This window comes from Penicillium verhagenii (assembly GCF_028828195.1).
Source record: "Penicillium verhagenii strain IBT 33310 chromosome Unknown utg000009l_segment0_segment0, whole genome shotgun sequence".
Classification (NCBI taxonomy): Eukaryota; Fungi; Ascomycota; class Eurotiomycetes; order Eurotiales; family Aspergillaceae; genus Penicillium; species Penicillium verhagenii.
The window spans coordinates 826,039-848,198 of NW_026643173.1; the positions used below are offsets into that span (position 1 = coordinate 826,039).

Below are 22,160 nucleotides of genomic sequence, written 5' to 3' on the forward strand. Positions count from 1 at the left end.
AGAGCATAATCATTCTGCCGGGCGGTGTGCGCGGTGAGTGTCGGGAGGGCAACAATCGGATTTGGACTCCACTTGCCTCTTCCCTCGTGGGTTCTGCAGTTGACAACTCTTCCAAACCTCCAGCAAGGTCGGAGATCCTGCTGCCAGAAAGGAATAATACCCTCAGTACGCCGTGTACTTCCAGCTATCTGTGACTGTGGAGACTTTGTGTTCAATATGGCACAGGTAAGCTTCAATGAGCTATGACATAGCTGATGCAAGCTGTCATTATGTGTGGGGGTGATTTAACAACCACATAGAAAGCTGCCAAAACGCTAGCGACCCGTAATGCGGCCATTCTCACTCGCACTCATCTCATCTCGGCTGCAATTCACATCCTCTTCATCATTCTTCACCAAACCTTCCAACGGCCACGTTCGCTGAAGCCCTACTTCTTACTTGCTTTCCCTACCCTGATCATCGAATTCTACCTCGATCGAGTTGGCCGTCCACAATACCATGAAGATGGCTCTTTGCGCTCAGCTGGTGAAGATCTGAATGCCACCGGCTTGACTGAATATATGTGGGATGTGTTGTATTGGACCCAGGGCTGCATTGTTGCTGCTTGTATCTTCAATGACCGTGCGTGGTGGCTGTGGACCGTAATTCCTGTGTACTCTGTATACTTAGTGTATACCACAGTCATGGGTGTGAAAAAGGGCTTTGCCGGGATGGGTGGCGGTGGTGAAGAGGGGGAATCTGAGAGCACGAGGAGCAAGAGAGAGCTGAAGAAGGAGAAGCGGGGCGATCGACCGAAACATCGGACTCGTTGATCGTATTTGGCGAGGAGTATCAAAGGAGCATGTTCAAGATCCCGGCTCACATTTTTTGCGTACAGGCAGAGCCCGTCGTACAGGGACAGGGTGATCGAGCAGCCTGGATGTACAAGTACAGGAAAGCAAGAGGTCAAAATTTATGGATCTCGACAGAGATTGTAATTACTACCGCCAGCAGAATTACCGAATAGCTGCTTGAGCTTATACAGCTGTTTACTATTTAGCCTCAGGCACAAAACGAAACGTTGCAAGCCTAGACAGGCATTCGACGGAATTTATATGATATCCACTTTTAAATGTTCCAAGGTTTACGAAACAGAATATTTGAAGAATCCCTATTATTGGAATACCTCAGTTTATTCAGGTTGCATCCATGTATCGTCAAGAAGTACAAAGTACAAAAACATTAAACATCAGCCTCAGGAGAGACGATGGCGGAACAAGGAAGCAAGAAAGAAACCGAGAGTCGAGAACGCAATAAAAAAAATACAAACATCAATGTGCATCTGGTAGGTCGTGAACATATTGCCGTCGTGACAAACTATATGGGGAATAATGCGTCCATTAACCGAGCATGATATGCCGCTGGCAGGAAGCCCAATTTCAACGCGACAGGATCTAGAAGAAGAGGGTGGACATAAGACAGTAGACGAAAGGGGAATGTATGAGCAGTATGGGGCTCAATCATGAGCTGAAAAAAAAGATTATTACAGCTCGTCCTTGGCCGAGGACACGGCGGACTTGAGACTGCCAGTTACGCTCTCAACATGGGAGGCAGCAGTCTCGACGGCCTCGGAGGCAACACTATTGGCACTGGATGCCAGATCCGCCAGCTGAGACTGAGCACCCTCGACAGCGGCGGCAAGGCGGCTGCTGGCACTTTCCACTGCACCTGGCTCTTCACCGTAAATGGCAGCACTGGCCTTTGACTGGATCTCTTCGATATGCTCCTTAGCAACATCAATGTATCCCGACTCCTTTCCATAAATGGCACTGCTAATCTGCGCCGAAGCAGTGCTGTAGGCATCGACTGCAGCCTCTGTTGCCTGCTCGTAAGGGCCCTTAGAAGTGCCATAAACGCCAACACTGGCGGCCTCCACAGCAATGTTGAGCTGCTCGTTGACATTTTGCAAAACATCCTCAACACTGGGAACGTTAGAGGCGTAGACACCGGCAACGGAGGAAGCCGATTCGTAAGTTTCGCTAACGTAGCTCGAAGCAGATGAGAATGCGGCAGCCGGGTAGGGAGTTTCATATGCCACACGGAGTTTGCTCATGACACTCTCGGTGAATGAGGGTTCCTTGCCGATGAGAAGCTCAGACACCACCTCCTGCACAGCCTCAAACTGCGGGATTCGCTCGTGCAGTTGCTGAAGATAAGGAGCAGGGGTACCATATATTTGTTCGCTGGCCTTGGAGACAATGCCTTCCCAGTTCTCAGACGCTTGGCTGGACAGAGACGCCAAAGGTCCGGGTGTAGTGCCAAAGACGGCAGAGCTGGCGGATACAGACGCCATAGAGAGGGAGGCAGACGCTGCTGACATGGCTGCGTGATATCTGGATGAGGCATCGCTAATGACTTCCTGCGGCGGCGAAGCCATAGAGCTGGCGGAGGCGACCACTGCAGCAAGGCTAGCAGAAGCCAGGGAGGAAATATGCTCGTATTGGACCCCAGCCTCTTCAATCAGTTGATGGAAGCCGAGGGGGGCCGGAGTGGGAGTCGGAGTACCATACACAGCATGAGAAGCCGTGGAGACGAAAGCGGTATAGTGATCGTGAGCAAAACCAACGGCTTCATAGTAGCGACGCTGAGCATCAAGCACGTAGGGCTGAAGGCCCACAGAGCTTGTTTGAGAAGGAATAGGCTGAATGCTGGCCAATTTCTCAGAGGCAATGCTGAGACCCTCACTCAACCGCGAGGAAGCTATGGATGAAATCTGGGCTAGAGGTCCGGTAGGGGTAGGGGTTGCCTTGACCGCAGCCATTCTAGCTTCAAACTCTTCAGTCGCATATTTGACGGCTCCAGAGTATGCCGATTCAACGGAAGAGAGAATGTGGGCATGGGCAGGTTCACTGGACTGAGCGACCTGACCCAGAATTTGCGACTTGGCAATATCGTAGAGGATCTTAGCGTTCGAGGTTGAATCAACGAAAGCTGAGCTCGCCTGAGAATAGGCATCAGAGTAAGCGTCACCCGCCTTATTTGCAAGATTACGAAGGGTATCTTGTTCGTCGTCATCAAGAATAGGATCTTGGTAGGTGTTGGCATCAGCTGCCGCAACTCCTCCCCACGCAGCCTTGACCGAACCTGACTGGTGCTCAACCGCATCAGCCGACATAGACTCAAAAATATCATCATCAGCCCCAGCTGCGCCGTCGAGAGACTCGTCGGGATTGGAGAAGTTCTCATTTATCAGTTCATCTCCCTCGCCATTGATGGCGGGGGCTGTTGATGACTCCGGAGAATCCTCATGAGATTCATCATGTTCAGTATCAGCGTTGATCTCGGAATTATCTTCGAGATTTTCCGGCTTTGGCCTTGGAGGTGGGGCCTCAGTTCTGGTCTCAAAATTATCGCTGACCTCACGGGCAGCTAGTTTCCATTGACCAACATCCTTCAATCTGATAAGCTCAACAGCAGTTTCCTGGGCAACTTCCATACCCTGATCCAGAATATCGGTCGCCACCGCCTTAGCTTCAGCAACTGATTTGTGGTTCATGCCGATATGGTAAATCTGGTTACGCCAGTCCTGGAGTTGCCCCTTCACGGTGCGATACCTTGCCCAGTCCTTGTAGGTTACACCGTCCATCCATGCCCAGCGCATGCCGATCTCCTGCAGACCAAGATCGCGAATACCATCAAGAACATCGAGAGTCGAGTTGACAGCAGCGGATACCCGACGCAGAAGTTCATCATCGAATGACAATGACCATTCACGCAGGGCATGGGCCCGATCTCTGACGGAGATGGCAGAGGCTCGAATGTCGTTAACGAGCTGTTCTCGGGCTTCTTCCTCAGCTTCCGGCGCATCCTCCTCGGGTAGCGTTTGTACAAGGTCGTTGATACGGCCCTGAATGGTGGTAAGTTGTTTCGCAGCCACACTTTGCAGAGCTGTCGAAAGGCTCAGACCGTGGCTATTGGCGCTGCTGGCGACGAGAGCACCAACAATTTCTTCGAGGCGCTCTTCAAGGTCTTCAATACCGCTATCAGCTGCGACTGCAAACTTGTCTTGCCATCTTTCAAGATCAGAATCAATCTGTTCGCGGGCTTGCTTTGCCTGTTGAGCTGCTGATAGGGTGGGCGCAACATAGGGGGTCTCGGTGGTGGTAGAAATGACTGATGCGGTGCTTGGGGTATGAATAACTTCAGCGGATGTCAGGGTAACCGACGGACTGGATTGCTCAGAAAAGCTACTAAAGGGTATATTAGTTCTATCGATTGAAGTATTGGAATAAGTCGATTATCGTTACCTATCCATTTCCTCGACAACTGCACGGAGCCGTTTGCCCTCTCGATAACTCGCCAGGCGCTGTCCGATCTTGACCAATTGCGGCTCAACCTGCTCCGAGTACAATCCTGTGATATGAGGCCACAACGAACTGTTGGCAAAGTAGACAGCGGAGGACCATGTGTATCGAACACCTGGCATAACATGTGTTACCAGTATTTCTTGGGAAGTGGCATATGTCTTGCCGATAAAAGGTTGCGAGCGGGTGTAGAAAGGAACCAGATGATCCCAATAAACAGCGAACACAGCGGTATTTGCCTTTTGATAATAAGGTGATACCACCAGGAGTCCCCGCTGAACGTATGGGTCCACCTCGGACAGATAGAGTTGATGTATTTTGTCCTGGGCCTCCTCAACCCGAGGGGTTACCTGAGCCTTCCATTGAGCTGCACCGTAGGCCTGAGTTTGTTCCCATGCCGGCGCACCGTATTTTTCATACCCAGTATGGGCAAGCTTGGATGCAGGGGTATACACTCGCTTGTTCAAAATCTCCACATATGGACGAGCTTGGTCTACATAGGGACGAACTTGGTCCACGTAAGGCGCGGCATAGGTGTCGTAGTAGGGAGTAACATATGGTTCCACATGAGACCGAGTAACCAGATAAGGTTTGCAGACTGGAGGAGATGTGTCGTTCAAGTCGGCAAGGTTCGATGGGCAGCGCAGGAAGGGCGTGAGGAGCGCGTACCATATTCCGAGTCTACATGAAGCGCAAATCAGCATCAGAACAAGTCAAATAATGACACTTCAGTCGCAATACATACCGCACGACTAGGCCTAAGAGGGTCCATCCGAAGAACTTCTTTTTCCTCTGAGTCTTCACGCCCTCATTTCGGCCAGTTGGTTTGATTGCTGCCTCTGTATGGCCATTTTCCAGTGCTACTGCCATGCTTGTCGGCAGATGTTATCTAAACCAAACTCGCACTTGGACACTTGAAAAGAGCGAGCTCTGGAGCACAAGTGCTGGATCGCTTGGAAAAAGGTATCACACAAAAATACAGAATCTCAAACTCATTGGACAATACAGTTGAACACTGCTGAGCTGCTGATGGCTGGTCGTGAACCCTGGAAAGGAAGATGAAGCTAGGCGGAATGGTCGCGTCAGTCTTGGCGCTAGCAGAACTTCACGGGGGGCGCGGTCACAGCGTGGAAACCGATCCGAGACAGAAAGCGGCTTGTTTAGAATTGTGGGAGGTGTTAAACGCTTGAACAACCGACGCGACGGATGCTTGGGAGAAGGTTTATGTGTATTAAAGAATCAGTACATATGTAAAAAGTACTTAACATGTTCAAAGCAAGGTCAGAGGTTGGCGACTACAAGAAAAAAGCAGTGAGGTCATCGGTGGCACCTGCAGCAATACATCTCCTCCTCTACTACTCGTCCGCTGTTTTTTTGGTCACATGATTTCCCGTGAGTACAATACCTATCTCAAGTACTGAAAACTAGTAGGTACTCATCTTGAGTACTGAGTAGGTACTACCTAGAGATACCTTTATCTAGAATTTTAGCTGGGCGCTCTTTACTTATATATCAAATACCTCTGATACGCGGTGATCACTGGATTGATATGGTAGCTCTAGGCATATAGATCGTCATAATTGTAATCTATGTAATTAGTACTAGTTAGTTTAGTTAGTTACGTGAAAGCTACATCCAAGCTGAGTCAGCCTCAGTGGCCCGAATGTTGAAGCAAGAACAAAGGAAGTTGCGACTCGACCACGATTGCCTGATCTGTTCAGACTCCGTTTGATACAAGGTAAGTGCGACTTTGATCTTCTCCTCACCTCACTCTCTGTTCTTATCTAAGATTATTCTCTTCTCTGAAGCGTTTTAACTCCGTGCCGAACCCGTGGACGCCCGTGAACACTACTACCTACCCGCGCCCACCAACTCCATCAACCTGTTGATGGTTTTTAGCATACATGGAATGATTGAGAAAAGGATGAGGATTTGGTGAAAATAAGTGCGACCGTCGAATCGACGAGATTTTACGCCCTGGATATGGATACAAATCCCTTCCGCGACCCAGCGGGGTTCTCTACTACGTTTCCCGACTTGATGAACGACCCGGCTTTCGATGAGAGGGACAAGGGTCTTGAGGACATGGATACCTGCCGGATATGTCACGGAGAGGCCACGGAGGAAGACCCGTTGTTCTACCCTTGTAAATGCAGTGGAAGCATCAAGTTTGTTCATCAGAGTTGTCTGGTTGAATGGTTAGCACACTCGCAGAAGAAGCACTGTGAGCTGTGCAAAACAGCGTTCCGTTTCACCAAATTATACGACCCCAATATGCCACAAAACCTCCCGACGCCCTTATTTTTGAGACAAGCGTTGATACAATCTTTCGGAACATTCGTCACTTGGCTGCGATTTGGTCTTGTTGCCTTTGTCTGGCTAGGGTGGTTGCCGTGGTCAATGCGCGCAATCTGGAGGGCACTCTTTTGGCTTGCAGATGGCCGATGGTCCACTGGTGCCGCAAGTCAACAACAGGCGGCAGCTGAGGGCCTGGTAAATGCCGTTTCAAATCATACCACGGGTGGTACTGGTACTGTTGTGGCCAACTCGTTAATCTCAACAGTCTCCAGTGCGATTCAATCTTCTGCCAGTGCCGCGCCAGTAGTGCAGTCACCAACCGAGGGCTTTTCTACTGGAGAGCCAATGATGTTCTCGTTTATCAAAAAAGTGATACCGAGTCTCTTCCTTCCTGCTTTGACCTCGCCCGTGAGTCACAATGGCTCCATATCGACCAACGTGACTGGGGTATCAAGGGCTCGGTATCCGTCGTGGCTATCTGATGTGAAGCTCCTCAAGACATTGACCCCCTATCCGACCATCAACAATATGATAATCGATACTCTAGAAGGACAGCTCATCACTATTCTGGTAGTGCTTGCCTTCATACTTCTGTTTTTGATTCGAGAATGGGTTGTCCAGCAGCAACCTATGGCCAACATCGCTGATGGGGAACGAGAAGCCGCCATGCAATTGAATGCAAATGTCAACCGCATGAATGATCAAGTGCAACCGGCCCAACCACCCCAACCTGCCCGGCTTAGGGCGAACTTTGACATCCATGAACAGCATGGCTTCGCCCTTGAGGAACAAGACGAATTTCCGATGCGTCCTCGTGTTGGATCTCCCGCTCCGTCCTGGACTGACTCTGATGATGGTCTGCCAGCCTTGGACAGACCCTCTGGGTCTCTTAATACCCTGATCGATGGTTACCCTTCAGCTAACTCAGCGGAAGGGACCGCAAGTCCAATGTCTGACCACCAGGACCATCCTTCTAATTCTGGCGTGGCTGGTTTCAGAGATATACTGGCTCGCTCCAATGGAGACCGCGATGAAATATTACGCCTAATCCGCGATGAAGGCCGCGAGGAGGAGCTCGGTTGGATCGTAAATGCGTTAACATCGGGTTCTCAGGACGAAAACTTGGCGGGACCTTCAAACCGCGCAAACGGATCTGATGTTGGTGACATGTTTGGTCATCGTGATTTGTTAAACCCGGAAGACAACGAAAATATCCACCAGCAGCAGATTCAACCAGATGGCCAGCGCTTACCCCAAGTCCAACATCTCCAACATCAGGGATCACCCTTTCAAGAGGCCGCGGCGCAACAAACCCCACAGGCAGAACTCGAAAGCCGCAAAGGTATTACCGAAAGACTGGTGCATTGGTTCTGGGGAGATATTACTGCGGGCGAGCAAGACCCCGCTGATGCAGAGACACCAGAAGCTGCGCATTTTGCTCAAGATCCAGCATTAGAAGAACCGTTCGTCCCTGCCCAGAACCGATTAGAAGACCCACTTGCTGAAGGGGACTTGGCTATGGCAGCAGAAGCTGGATTGGATGCAAACGACATGGATGCAATTGAGGGGGATGACTTTGAAGGAATCATGGATTTAATCGGCATGCAAGGCCCGATATTTGGCCTCTTACAAAACGGTGTCTTTTGTGCTCTTCTGATTGCCTTCACAGTCACCGTTGGCATCTGGCTTCCCTACCTATGGGGGAAGATTGCTCTGGTTTTATTGGCCAACCCATTGGAATTGATTGTCGGTGTTCCGATGACTACCTTGACGGTAGTCACAGACATTGCACTCGATACTTTGATCGGTGTTGTCGGATACGTCATGTACTGTTTGACATTCATTTGCAAAGTAGTGATGAGTCCTTTGGTTGCATTCGTTCCCCTGGGGGATTGGATACCACGAGGCAAATCCGTCACAAGTGCATCCCTTTCCCTTATCGACGCCAGCAGTCACCGCTTGAACAAAGTGGTAAAAGCATTCCTTGTTTTCAACGAATCTGATATCCCTATGTTCTCTGTCCTTTCCCACCAGGCACTCAGACTGCACCAAGCTCGTTTCCTGGCCTTCTTCAAATCAATGTTCTCCATAACCAAATTTGCTCTGCACGACTTTCCTTTGCGCTTGTTCACGCTTGGGGTTCCCGGAGCGCTCTCTTTCGACCTAGACCTTTCACAGGCAAAGGAATATGCGATGCATCTTCAGCAGCATGTCGGCAATTTCACCCGGTCTCAATTGTATTCGAGTACCGGAACAAAACTGCTGAATGCAAGTGCTGCCAAAGCAGTTTCAGGATCCGTGCCTGTCGACTATGATCTTGCCGTGTGGGATACCAAGGACCGTGCTATCGCCATATCCATGGGGTACCTGCTTGCCACGATTATGGGATATCTATACTTACGGATCACTGGGTTCCTGGCTGGACCCAACCGAGGGCAGCGAATCGAAGGTGTCGTTGCCGAGGTTCTTCTTCAAGCTGGGGGAGTGATGAAAGTTATCCTCATCATCGGTATTGAGATGATCGTCTTTCCACTCTACTGTGGCACATTGCTAGACCTTGCCCTACTTCCTCTTTTCTCCGAAGCAACAATGACTTCCCGTATTGCTTTTACTACAGGATATCCGCTCACGTCGCTTTTCGTACACTGGTTCATTGGCACATGCTACATGTTCCACTTTGCACTATTTGTGTCCATGTGCCGAAAGATCTTGAGAACAGGTGTTCTCTGTAAGTTTTGTTTCCCCCCCCTCTCATACTTTCTAAATTCTAATTTCACTCCGTCAGACTTCATTCGAGATCCAGATGATCCTACGTTTCACCCCATTCGCGATGTCCTGGAGCGCAGCATTACGACTCAACTCCGTAAAATCGGCTTCAGTGCCCTTGTATATGGCACGTTGGTCATCATTTGCTTGGGAGGAGTTGTGTGGGGTCTGGATTTTGCATTCGAGGGTGTTCTACCCATACACTGGTCCGCTAGGGCCCCCATGCTTGAATTCCCGGTTGACCTTTTGTTCTACAATTTCATTATGCCACACATCATCCAATCCTTCAAGCCTTCAGATGCGCTACACGACCTGTACGACTGGTGGTTCCACCAATGTGCGCATTTCCTACGACTCAGCAACTTCTTCTTTCCGGACAGACGCCCAGAAGAGGAAGGGCATTACGTTTACCGGACTTGGTGGGGCGTGTTTGCAGCCAGTAATGGTGAGTGGGAACGTCCTGTGATTGGGGCAGCTGAACAGGCTGCTGCAGAGAACGAAAACCGTGAGGTGTATTTCTTGCGCGATGGCCGATACGTCCGGGCTCCTGCCTCAGACCAGGTTCGCATACCTAAAGGAACCCAAGTTTTCTTGGATGTGACCGAGAACAATGAACGTGTTGATGGGAAAGTCGATGTGGAAGATGGACTGCATGGCCGTTCCAGCAACATGTTTGCCAAAGTCTACATCCCTCCTTACTTCCGTCTCCGAATCGCCGCGTTTATTCTCTTCATCTGGCTGTTTGCTGCCACCACTGGAGTAGGAATCACCATTATTCCGCTCGTTATCGGGCGGAAGATGATATCGTTATTTTTCTCCAGCTCTGTCCCTGTGAATGATATTTATGCATTCTCTAGCGGCCTATGCGCCGTTTTCAGTTTTGGTTACGTGATGTATTACTGTCGCGTTGCAGTACAAGCCATTCGAGGAAACTCATGGGCATACTTGCGGTCTCCAACTCGGCTCGTCAGGCTTTCTGCATCCATCGCACTCGATGCTGGGCGCCTGTTTTATATATCTGTCATCTTTGCCGTTCTGTTACCGACTCTTTTTGCACTTCTTACGGAGCTCTATGTGCTGATTCCTTTGCATACCTTATTTGGGGATGGAAAATCCCATGTCGTTCATGTCGTTCAAGATTGGACGCTAGGTGTACTTTACGTCCAGATGGCTCTCAAGTTGACTTCTTGGCATCCTCAGTCCTGGGCCGCGGCCGTTCTTAATGGCATATTTCGCGATGGTTGGCTTCGCCCCAATGTGCATCTTGCCACGAGGGCTCTCGTTCTCCCCTTGTTGCTCTTCACAGCTGCTGCCGTTGTTGTACCCCTCTCAATTGGCGGTATTCTGGGATACACCGTTCTCTACTGGGTTGAGGCGCAGCAAAAGATTTACCGCTATGCTTACCTCTCTACCCTCCTACTTGCCTTGGCCTCTTGGACTGCCCACCTCTTACTCAAGTGGGTCACCATCTGGCGTATGAACATGCGGGATGATGTGTACCTCATCGGAGAGCGATTGCATAATTTCAGTGAGAAGCGGGCACGGGACGTTGGTGTTCCGCGGAGAGTGATCACAGGGTGATAAAAAAGTGGATGAAGTCTAACCAGGTTGGAGGACATTTGTGTGACATTCAAAATATTCCCTATTCAAGTTTCATTTTATGCTTTCCCCTTCTTCCCCCCTTTCAACATAAAGTGTGTGTTAGTATTCTTTCTCTTTCTCTTTCTCTTTCTCTTTTCTTTGCAACTTTACATTTAGAACATTATTAAGGCATATTTTATGACAATGCATACTACGAGCTTGTGCTTTCAAATGATACAATGTGGATACTACTATACGTTCGAGTCCATACTGGTGCGGGTCTGGCCGCGGATCCAAAATTTCCCAAGGCCAGAAGGAACTGAGGGGTCTTTTTTTTTCGTATAGGTAATATTACCGTGATTCTGATACCACCCGAGATAACAGTCATATTTACTCCGTATACTCTCAAGTTAGTCGATTTTAGGACCGGTACTGCATACTACCCTACAAGCATTAAAGCTAAGAAATCACCTGAATTATGATAAACCTGGTTTCCCCGCTAGCCATCTGAACCCTGACTAACGTGAGCCACCAAATAGTAATATCACAATATTGACGACCGGGTATACAAGTTACATCTTTTTTTACTAATACTCTTCTCAAGTGCTTTTTTTTGATCTGTTAGTTGGGAAATACCAAAAATACATCAATTGAGATGCCTGCCACGTGACCCCACCATCTCCACTTCATTGCACGAACGGGGAACGTTGATTGGTTAGGCAACAGGATTCCCTTGAATCATCCCGCATCGGGTCTATCGCTGTAATCGCCGCGCCCAGGCACCCACTGATGGTCCATCTTCTTCTTCCCTGCCCTTCCTGCTTTGTGTGGGATTCTTGATCTTTTAACCCCTCAGCATGTGTCTGCGATAATCCGCGTCTTTTCCAATCAACTTTTAGTGATCATTTCGTCCCGACTGAATCGTTATCGCCAATATGTCCGTCATGCGCCATGGAGGAGGCGGCGGCTTCCTCCAGCGCCGCCTCACTAAGTTGTATACCGATACCAAAACCTCTTGTGAAAGTGTCACCACGGCTTCGAAGGCACTTGACGACCCCGAACTTATCGCCCTTCATCAGAGTTTCCAAAAACAACGAGATCGATTGTTGGCCTGGGGTTTGGATTGGAGCGACGACAGCGCCGCTCAGCCCAACGACATCGATGAGTCTTTGACTGCGGCGGGATTCAGCGATGTAGTTGAAAGCGTTATGTCTTCGATCCAGGACCAACTCAACGAGGCCGAACGGGTTCAGCACCTCGACCCGCCGATGCGCCCTTCGAAAGACCGCAAAATAGACCCGTCCAAAGAAGCTCTCGGAAGCGGACCCCTCAAAACCCAGTGGACAGACGATGATATCAGCCGGTCGCAAACAATTTTGAGTGACTTGACGGCCTGTATTGACACACTATACGATCTCTCCCGCTCACGGCGGACAATGGCCTCCAGCATGTCGTCATCCAAGCGCCGTGCTCGACCTATTCCGGCTTCACCACATGGCTCCTATTCTGAATCAAAAGAAAAGGTCCAAAGCCCGAAGCAAAACTCCGAACAATATACCCTATCTCCTTCTGCTATCCAGCGTGATTTTGGCGCTCCATTCATCTCATCCCACCATCTTATAATCCAACGATCCGCCTTGCAGCTATATGGGGGCGCTGATGATAACAATCCTCCGCCGTATGAACCAGTCGCGGCTTCTTCTAATTCGCGTGCCGTTGGTCGATTGAACACTTCAGCTTCGCTTGCCCTACAGAGATCTACCAAAGAATCTCATGTATCGGTCTTAGTTGAGTTCATGCCAATTATGGTGGATTCCCAGAGGAACTCGAAGAATTCCCGTCTGGAAAAGCTACAACAATCCCTGGAGCAGTTGCTACAGAATGCCAAGGTCTCTCATCTCGGCCTATTACGATTTCTGGGCTACTGCATTGATGAGCCTAACGCTCGTTACGCCTTCCTTTATCAGATGCCCGTCGATTATTTCCCATTTTTACGCAACCCGAGTGACTTGTTGAAAGAATTAAAGCCCATGCCGCTTGTATCGCTTCTGCCTTCTCCTTCTGCAGAAGACTATCGCGAGAAGCGGATGCCAAATCTGGAGACGCGCTTTCGGCTTGCCTATGATCTTTTGATGTCTGCCTTACATCTACGAACTCAAAATGCAGTCCATGGTAATATAAACAGTAGCAACATCATTTTCTTTCCTGGCCGGACAGATGCGAATAACGATGAAAGTGGGTTGGCTCCCGATCTTCGTCGTCCTTATCTGACTTCTCCGGCTCGGTTCTCTGGAGACGGACCTACCCCCGAGCCATTGAGTACGGCCATGTATCGCCATCCTGAAGACAAGAGAAATGTTGACGATGATGGTGCGTGGGCTTATGACCTCTACTCGCTCGGTTTGATTTTACTGGAAATTGGTTTATGGGCACCGATTGGTCGCCTATGGAAGACGAAGTATGACCGCACCTGGTTCAAGCACCGCGTCGAAGACTTGTACGTGAAGAAGCTTGGCGCAAAATGCGGTGGCGCATACCTCCAGGCTGTGCAGCTTTGTCTTGATGCGCCAAACTTCCATCTTTCTACACAACCAATGACGGACCTTTCCCTCCGTGTTCCTCAAATATACCATTACCCCGTCCTTGACTTGTCCGATCCCGACGGAACGTTTTCTTTTTCGATGAACTTTATGTACACCATTTGCAAGATTTTATGGTCATGCTGTCGGATTGATATCTTTTCGGCGCCGTCTGCCGAGGAATTGGATGACTACCTACCGCTAGCTCTTGTCCCCACCCCCGAGCCTACGCCCGAAAATGAGCAGGTAGCTGCATATATGTCCGCCCGTGAGACATCTCTCTTGGACAAGAAGCTGCCAACAATTCCCGGTGAACAGTGGGGTACAGTGACACAGGAGAAAAGCCTAGAAAAGCTCGCCAAGAAACGCACAGTCAAGCGGCTTCCTAATATTGATATTCCGGATGAGCATCTACAAGAATGGAATTTCCAGATGATGCCGAAATTGAGCCGACTCCTACAAAAGATTCTGAAAGAGTCAAACGAGTCCTGCGGGGCCACTTTAATGATGACCGGAGAATCAGCCGAAAACGCTCGGACCACTATTTGTGTTACATGTGCTAGTGTTAAGAAAGTTCGATCTGCCCTGAAGAAACACTTTCAGATAGGCCGTGACGATTGGGATCTTATTGTTCTTCGAGGTGACATCGAACGATCGAAGGTTCCTCGCAATAAACGCCGCAAGCCGGCGAAGACGCGTCCTAACGGATCCAATGAAACGCCTTTTCGTCAACGAGAACTGAATCCGTGTTACCAGCAACGACCCTTATGCGGAGCCTCAATTGGTGCTTTCCAAAATGAGGAACACTTACCTCCAGTTTCTTATGGTGGAGCAGTCCTAGTCGATGGAATGCCCTATGGTCTGACTGTCCATCACATGCTTGAGGCCCCAAGTGATGATGAAGGCTACGAGAATGACGATCAAGATGGCCCGGCTCGCTCCGCAGGTAACTGGCCTCGCAATACGCCCACGATCCCGCAAACGGATTTGATGTATACTCATCCGGACAGTGAACGATCGGAATTCAATCTAGACCTCGAGATCTCGGATTTTGAAGATGACGATGATGCATCACAGGGCCCGGATGGCGGCCACGATGAATACTGGCTATCTGAGGATGACTCCTCTGACGATGAATCTATCGACCCCGACAATGATGACGACGACGCTGCATCAATAGGCGACACAACTGGCATTGACCCTGGTGAAGAACCACGTCTTTTTGTCACCCAACCGGCCATTGATGATGTCCATGAGGATTTTTTTCCATCCCCCGAAGACCGCGATGATGAGCATCTTGCCTCACATTCATTAGGTTACATCCACGCCTCTTCGGGTGTGCGACGCTGGATGTGGAAAGGAATTAAACATGAGATCGACTGGGCTCTCATCAAAGTCGACGATTCCCGCATGGATCCTCGAAATATCATCATTGATAACACGACGTCCTCCCCTACCAGACCCACCCCTGGACGACTCGCCCAACGTCCACCCATATATCTCAATCAAATTGCGCGGATGGAGGAATTGGGTGGTTTGCAGGTTCTTTGTTGCGGCCGTACAAGTGGACTACAATCTGGTCTCATATCGAAGGCAATGACGCTGGTCAAGCTGCATGGTCGGCACTCCTTTTCGACCAGCTTCTGTGTCAATGGGAATTTTGGAGGTAAGAAGCGCACTTCGCAGATTAATGTTTATGTCTATACGATTCTTAATTAGATACCCTTTGCTTTTGTTTTGCCATACCCCTGTGATTCCCCTTCCTGTCAAGTCGGTAAACAATAACCATCTTAAGACCAACCCACCCTTATATGAAGTAAACTGTTCTTTGAAGCTAACCATATGCAAAGCCCCCGGCGACTCCGGCGCATGGGTATTTGACAGATCCAACGGTCGCGTCTGCGGTCATGTTCTAGCCTGGTCCGAGAAAACCAACACTACCTACATTGCCCCCATGGAAGTCACCATCGAAGACATAACCCGCACCCTCAATGCCACCCTCGTCTCCCTACCTGGCGATCCCACCCAGTCTTTGGGGTATGCATCCTCTGGCTCGCCGCAATCGGCCCAATACCGCTACCAATCGCAACAACTTCCTGGAGACTTCGGTCGCTTGACTGTTGGCGGCCCTCCCACGCCCCCAATGCCTCCGCCGCATGCTTTCCCCCACCCTCATCCGCACCCCCACTCCCATCCTCACCATCCAGGCTTCGGTCGGCCTCCACCACCACCTCCCCCTCCTCCGCGCCCCGGCTCTCGGGAAGCTCATGGTTTCCGCGGCCGGATGTCCCCTATACCACCTTCCCTTTTGACAGGACCTCGCAATGTTGAGCGTCAGCTTGCCTGATTCTGGGGCTATACCCTCACACTGTCTTTTTATAAGCAGACCGTTCTGGAAGATACACTCGGCTTTATGATTTGCAGGATTTATGATTTGATTCGAGAATACCCATTGTTGCTAACTAGAAATTGTTCTTTACCTACTTGATATTCTTACATATTGTATATTTTTGGTTTCTTCCAAAGTTCCAAGTGTTCCAACCCCATCCTCTACCTAAGAGACATCAGATTTAGAACATTTGAGCCTCGGATATATCAATAACTATATTCTAATGTTGTTTGCAACCCACATCCAGCTTATGTATCTCTCAAGTGCTCCATCCGTGGGCGTTCATGCTGGAAACATCCATTGGAATTGCCTTTGACAACGTGGAGCCCATATAATTTCCCGAGCTCTAAGTCTTATTGGACATCCATGGATGGATCAGTGTAGAATACGGGATATCCGAAAAATGACGATTGGGTCTGAATAGTATGTTGCATAAAGCAGCATGATTCGACGCAGACCTGAAAGTGGCGTTCCTAGATCGATGGGCTTGAGTCGGAATGGCCGATATGTTCAGTGCATGTGGTTTTCGGGAACTGCCAAATTCCGACCTTTAACATTCTTCTAGAAGCTGGAGTTAGACTTTTTTACGATCAGTGTATCCAGAATATTTGAAGGAAATCTAGATGTCTACAATGTCTCATGGGCTGAAGGTGAAGGGGATTGAAGTTGAATCCCCCCCAAAGCCCCACTTGACACTGCCGGGATTCCCCACATTCCGCTTCAAAAGGTTCCGCATTGCACTCCTCCAGGGTTGATTGCTTTTGTTTTTCGAAAAAAGCACTTCTACACCCCACATGTGAATATATTCTTCAGCTCTTTTGTTCTGCGCTAATCTCTTAATTCAGACTTCTAATATCTCGTCAGCAACTTGACTTGTAAACCGGAAAGCTACGCATGGCGGCCTTTATACTGCAACCCACCACCAAGCAATCCCACGATTCCCACCTTTGGAAAACCCGATCTATCCGAGCGGATCAGACTTTCTCCCCACATTTTGCCTTGGCGTCTGCGCGTGATCTTATTCTTACCTGCAGGAATCCCCGAGATCGCTTGAGGTTACCCTCGCTTGCTTTCCCCCGACCTATACCGAGCGATCTCGGCGCACGGATTCCATTAACAGTCAACTTCTCCGCACTTGGGGCTTCTTTCAGGTTGCTCCCCAAGTCTTAGTTGGACGCTAGTGAGTAAATAAGGCATCTGGACGTTTTAGAACTTGGTATTTACGCCACCTGTGGATCTATGGCAAGGTTTTGTCCTGCCGATATATTCCCGGTTGGGACTTTGGGCAAATGTGAACAGAGACTAACGCTGTCTCAATAAGCTAGATGACCGTGGACGGTATGGGCAAGGAGGAAGAGATGGAGGGGAAGCAGAAAAGGACGTAAAAGCGGGCGGGGTTTAGAGATGATGCCATCATGGTGCACAGTAGCGGTGCATTGCTTATAAAAGGGGACATTCATCCTTCGTAGGAAGGCCCTTTCCGATCAAACAAGTTCGATCCCAGGACTGGAGTCTACTGTGTTTTTTTTTTTCGTTTACCATGTTAAATTCCTGGGGAACAGCAACCCTGCTGGTGGGACTTGCCCTCAGCAACTATGCCGTAGCTGGAGATGTCATTACCAGTGACAGTTACTTCTATGGCGAGTCTCCTGCGGTGTACCCATCTCGTAAGTTCAGTGCTTGCTTTCCACCGTTGTGATCCTTTCATGGCGCGGTCATGTATGTTTTCATTGAGAATTATCACTAAGTTATGACAAAGCTATCGGGTCTGGGACTGGAGACTGGGCTGCTGCATATGTGAAAGCCAAGGCTTTTGTGGCCAAGCTCTCTGATGATGAGAAGGTTAACCTCACAGCTGGTGTGACATCAACCACCAGCTGCTCTGGATTTATTCAACCAATCGAGCGCTTGGGATTCCCGGGAATGTGTGTGAACGACGCTGGAAATGGTCTTGTAAGGAGTACTCTCCAAGTTTCTTCAATATACTGCTACACTCACTAATCATTGAATCCTTCAGAGAGGACCTGACTATGTCAACGGTTGGGCAGCTGGTATTTCCGTTGGGGCCAGGTACGTTTCCTAGATATCATTGGACCTTACTCTAGCTTGGGGTATTGGTATTATACTGATGCTCACAACTCTCCCCCCTACAGTTGGAATCGCGATCTTGCCAATTCTCGGGGCACATACATGGGCAAAGAGTTCCGCACAAAAGGTGTGAACATGATCCTTGGACCCGTTGTGGGTCCCCTCGGTCGTGTAGCACTCGGTGGACGTAATTGGGAAGGGTTCGCCGCCGACCCTTACCTCAGTGGAATTCTCCTCGCCGAGTCTGTGAAGGGTCTCCAGTCCCAGAATGTTGCAACATCTCTCAAGGTATGTTCGGATATTCAGGCCACTTGAAGAAACTGCAAGTCTAATACGCAAGCAGCATTTCATTGCCTATGAACAAGAAACCAATCGCAACCCCGCTACATCAGATGGCATCACTACTCAGTCCGTATCTTCTAACCTGGATGATAAAACCATTCACGAACTTTATCTTTGGCCATTCCAGGATGCAGTGCTTGCTGGTGCTGCTTGTGTCATGTGTTCATATAACCGATTAAACAATTCCTACGCTTGCCAGAACAGCAAATCCCTGAATGGCTTACTGAAGACTGAGCTTGGCTTCCAAGGTGAGGATTTGATGATGCAGCCTCTGATTAATGAAATCGAATGCTAATATAGATAAAAAAGGCTACGTTGTTACTGATTGGGATGCTCAACATGGTGGTATTTCTAGTGCCAATGCTGGCCTTGACGTTGTGATGCCCTCATCAACGCTTTGGAACAGTAATTTGATCACTGCTATCACGAACGGAACAATGAAGGCCTCGCGTTTAGATGACATGGTCACAAGGTAAGCGCTTGTGTCCAGAAGGTCTTGATGACTTAAAAATACTAATGCATTTTGACAGACTCATGGCCACATGGTATTACCTAGACCAAGAAACAGCATTCCCTAACCCGGGTGTTGGAATGCCACTCAGCGTCACCGAGCCTCATCAAGCTGTCATCGCTACATCGCAAGCAGCAAAACCAATCCTTCTTCAGGCTTCCATCGAGGGCCACGTCTTGGTGAAGAATACCAACAATGCTCTTCCCTTGAAGTCACCAAAGTTAATTTCGGTTTTCGGCTATGATGCCTACACCCCAATGGTCATGAACCTCGTCAGCAGTTTTTCAAACCTCAAAACCACTCGATCACCCCTCTATCAGAATGGAACCCAGTGGGTCGGCGGTGGTTCCGGCGCTAACTCGCCCGCCTACGTTGATGCTCCTATTAGCGCCATCCAGCGCCGTGCATACGATGATGGCTCGTCCGTTCTCTGGGACTTCACTTCCGAGAGCCCATCTGTGGACGCTACTTCCGATGTGTGTTTAGTGTTCCTCAACGCTTACGCCACTGAAGGATACGACAGAGCAGCTCTCTACGATGACTACAGCGACGCGATCGTGACAAACGTCGCTGACAAGTGCGCCAACACTGTTGTCGTGATCCACAACGCTGGTATCCGCACTATCGAGGCCTGGGTTGACCACGCCAATGTCACTGGTATCATCTACGCCCACCTCCCCGGTCAGGACAGCGGCCGCGCCTTGGTGGAGGTTCTCTACGGAGATTCTAACCCCTCGGGCAAACTGCCCTACACCGTCGCTAAAACACAATCCGATTACGGCGATCTGCTTGAGCCTTCCGAGCCCGAGGGTATATATGAGTACTTCCCGCAATCTGACTTCTCTGAGGGTGTCTACATCGATTACCGCGCCTTTGATAAGAGCGGAATCGAGCCCCTTTACGCTTTTGGCTATGGTCTCTCTTACACAACCTTTGGTTACTCCAACATCAGGGCATCCAAGACCTCTTCTTCGTCCTCACAGTACCCCGCTAAGGCAGCGATTGTCTCCGGTGGAAACCCCCATCTCTTTGATGCGTTGGTGACCGTCACCGCTACTGTCAAGAACACTGGTAGCGTTGCTGGCCAAGAGGTTGCCCAGCTTTATGTTGGTATTCCCAATGGGCCTGTTCGCCAGCTTCGTGGCTTCGAAAAGATTCTAATCAACCCGGGCAAGTCTGCTACTGTGAGCTTTAGCTTGACTCGTCGTGATTTGAGTACTTGGGACACCACTGCGCAGCAGTGGCTGCTTCAGCGGGGAACGTATAATATTTACGTCGGTAGTAGCAGCAGAGACCTTCCTCTTCAGACTACTTTGACCTTCTAATTTAATCTGGAATAATTGAGGGAGAACATGAAGAGTATTCTCGTTGTCTACCTTTTTTGGTCATCTGTGGAGAAAAACACCCGCTTGCCGCCCATAACCACTACGCGCTGGCTGACGCACGGCGACTGGTGTTGATGGCGGGGTTGTTCTATATTATTGTTGACATCCTGGCAAGCGAGTTCACTGGAAGAGGAAGAGACCGGCTGGAGGTTCTTTTGAAGGCCTAATAAAAAAAAAGAAACAAATATCTTGTTAGATGGCTCAACCGGGCTTCTTATACTCTGGGGGGAGGATGTGATTGAGTTGGAATATTGTCCTGCGTTTGAATACCAAGATCTTCATTGGAAGGCTTGAAATGGTTCTTATCATACTCATAGACCATTGGATTATTTTCACAGAATTTAAACTCGTTCTTCTCGCTCGAAACCATTTGTTTCAATGAGATACCCATATTTAATAGTTACTAGCCTCTGCTTTCCTCGGACTGAGAGGTGAGGTTCGTTTCCAGGGTCTGCTTAGAGTACTTAGTCAGACTGTACTGCAAGCTGACAGGGCCTGAATTCATGTACGGATCTCCACATTCCAACTTTAAGTAAGACGACATGTTACGAGGAAAATGCCCAAAGTCAATCAGATGACGGATAAATTGAAAAGGGGAACTGTTGGAAAACGTTCATGCATCTGTCGAATACGAGGAGAATACGAGATGAATACGAGAAGGCAAAGCGCACCTCCACAAGTCGCAACTCGCCCCACGGCTTTATCTCAATCGCAATTTTTCTATTCTTAAACAGATACCCACACGCTGACAATTATAAAAGACAGGAAAGCCAAGGCACTGAAGTCTCACTTTTGCAGGGTCTAGTACATGTGTGCTGTAGCTTAGCTTGATAAGGTTTACGTCCACAGGTGCCCTCCAGACAAATAGCCCTGGACGATAGATGGACAAAGCGAGATTTGACAATTTGTCAGGCAATTCAATTCGGATGTGCGCCGAGTTAAGTAAAGAGGCGTCTTTGAAACAAATTGGATAGTCGATTGACTCCACTTTGCCTTCGGCAGTTCAGCCAGCACTCGGTATTGTAGAATGCCACGGCCCACAGGCCTGCAACTGCGGCTAGAGTGGCTGAATACCTTTTCCCGCAGAGCGTGCCAACGTAGGATCAAAGCACCGAGGGCTATTTTTTGCTAGCTTACGTGGGCTTTGGCGTGGGCCAACGCCACAAGCACAAGCTTTTGATCGTGATGCGGCAGGAGAAAAATTAACTCGCGCTAATCGCTGTGAAGCCCCACAGCCAAGTTGAAAATATGTATACGGCTGGTGCCTGAACCACAGAGTAGATGTCACGTGTTTGTTTACAAACCGACAGGTAGTACGATAAAGGCAGGGACAAAGGCTCGATTTCAAGATTATCGTAATTCAGAAATTCAAAATCAATAATAATCGACTTCTATACTGAGCATATCGTAAGTACCAGAGATCTATTTGACAGGCATGGGGCATCTATGTATAACCTGTTGATGCCCAGGTCACGTGCATGGGCCGTAAACAAAGCAAAGCATAAGTTACTAGTATTATGTGTGCATAATAAAAATCCCCCGATTGTCGCTTCTTTTCCCGCTTTGCTCGCTTTTTTCCCACCAAAACAATCATAGATACCGAAATCACTGGCCAGTAGAATCGAATAATGCAATTGAAAGCCCTGCAGGGTCTGCTCCATAAAAATATAAAAGCCTTGAACAGCCAATCAAGCGATCGCATTTGAGACATAAAAACTTGTTCCTCCAGTCTAGATTCCTGTCAGCGCCCCACGTTTACCTACCGGACGCGTGGTCTGCGTCGCTGCCGCAGCTCTTCGTCATCATGGCTTGGCAAGATACGCGGCCTTACCAATGGCGAATTGGAAATCTTTATCACGCATGATAGACGTGATTGTG

The 22,160-nt window shown here is 49.2% G+C and overlaps 5 protein-coding genes across 5 annotated transcripts; 4 read left to right on the plus strand and 1 right to left on the minus strand.

The window, feature by feature from the left end:
- Positions 1–216: 216 nt before the first annotated feature.
- On the plus strand, positions 217–812 carry N7466_009371 (SND2/TMEM208 family protein; the record flags this gene model as incomplete). Its single annotated transcript, XM_057168760.1, has 2 exons — positions 217–225; positions 300–812. The coding sequence occupies 2 exons, from the start codon at positions 217–219 to the stop codon at positions 810–812; spliced, it is 522 nt and encodes a 173-aa protein (XP_057017466.1).
- A 710-nt stretch (positions 813–1,522) lies between these two features.
- On the minus strand, positions 1,523–5,213 carry N7466_009372 (uncharacterized protein; the record flags this gene model as incomplete). Its single annotated transcript, XM_057168761.1, has 3 exons — positions 1,523–4,229; positions 4,287–5,024; positions 5,089–5,213. 3 exons carry the CDS (start codon positions 5,211–5,213, stop codon positions 1,523–1,525), a joined length of 3,570 nt encoding a protein of 1,189 aa, XP_057017467.1.
- Positions 5,214–6,326: 1,113 nt separating this feature from the next.
- Positions 6,327–10,988, plus strand: N7466_009373 (E3 ubiquitin-protein ligase SSM4; the record flags this gene model as incomplete). Its single annotated transcript, XM_057168762.1, has 2 exons — positions 6,327–9,369; positions 9,427–10,988. 2 exons carry the CDS (start codon positions 6,327–6,329, stop codon positions 10,986–10,988), a joined length of 4,605 nt encoding a protein of 1,534 aa, XP_057017468.1.
- Positions 10,989–11,923: 935 nt separating this feature from the next.
- On the plus strand, positions 11,924–15,914 carry N7466_009374 (uncharacterized protein; the record flags this gene model as incomplete). Its single annotated transcript, XM_057168763.1, has 2 exons — positions 11,924–15,233; positions 15,418–15,914. 2 exons carry the CDS (start codon positions 11,924–11,926, stop codon positions 15,912–15,914), a joined length of 3,807 nt encoding a protein of 1,268 aa, XP_057017469.1.
- A 1,582-nt stretch (positions 15,915–17,496) lies between these two features.
- Positions 17,497–20,222, plus strand: N7466_009375 (beta-glucosidase; the record flags this gene model as incomplete). Its single annotated transcript, XM_057168764.1, has 7 exons — positions 17,497–17,623; positions 17,716–17,909; positions 17,974–18,026; positions 18,110–18,332; positions 18,388–18,634; positions 18,687–18,858; positions 18,917–20,222. 7 exons carry the CDS (start codon positions 17,497–17,499, stop codon positions 20,220–20,222), a joined length of 2,322 nt encoding a protein of 773 aa, XP_057017470.1.
- Positions 20,223–22,160: the final 1,938 nt, after the last annotated feature.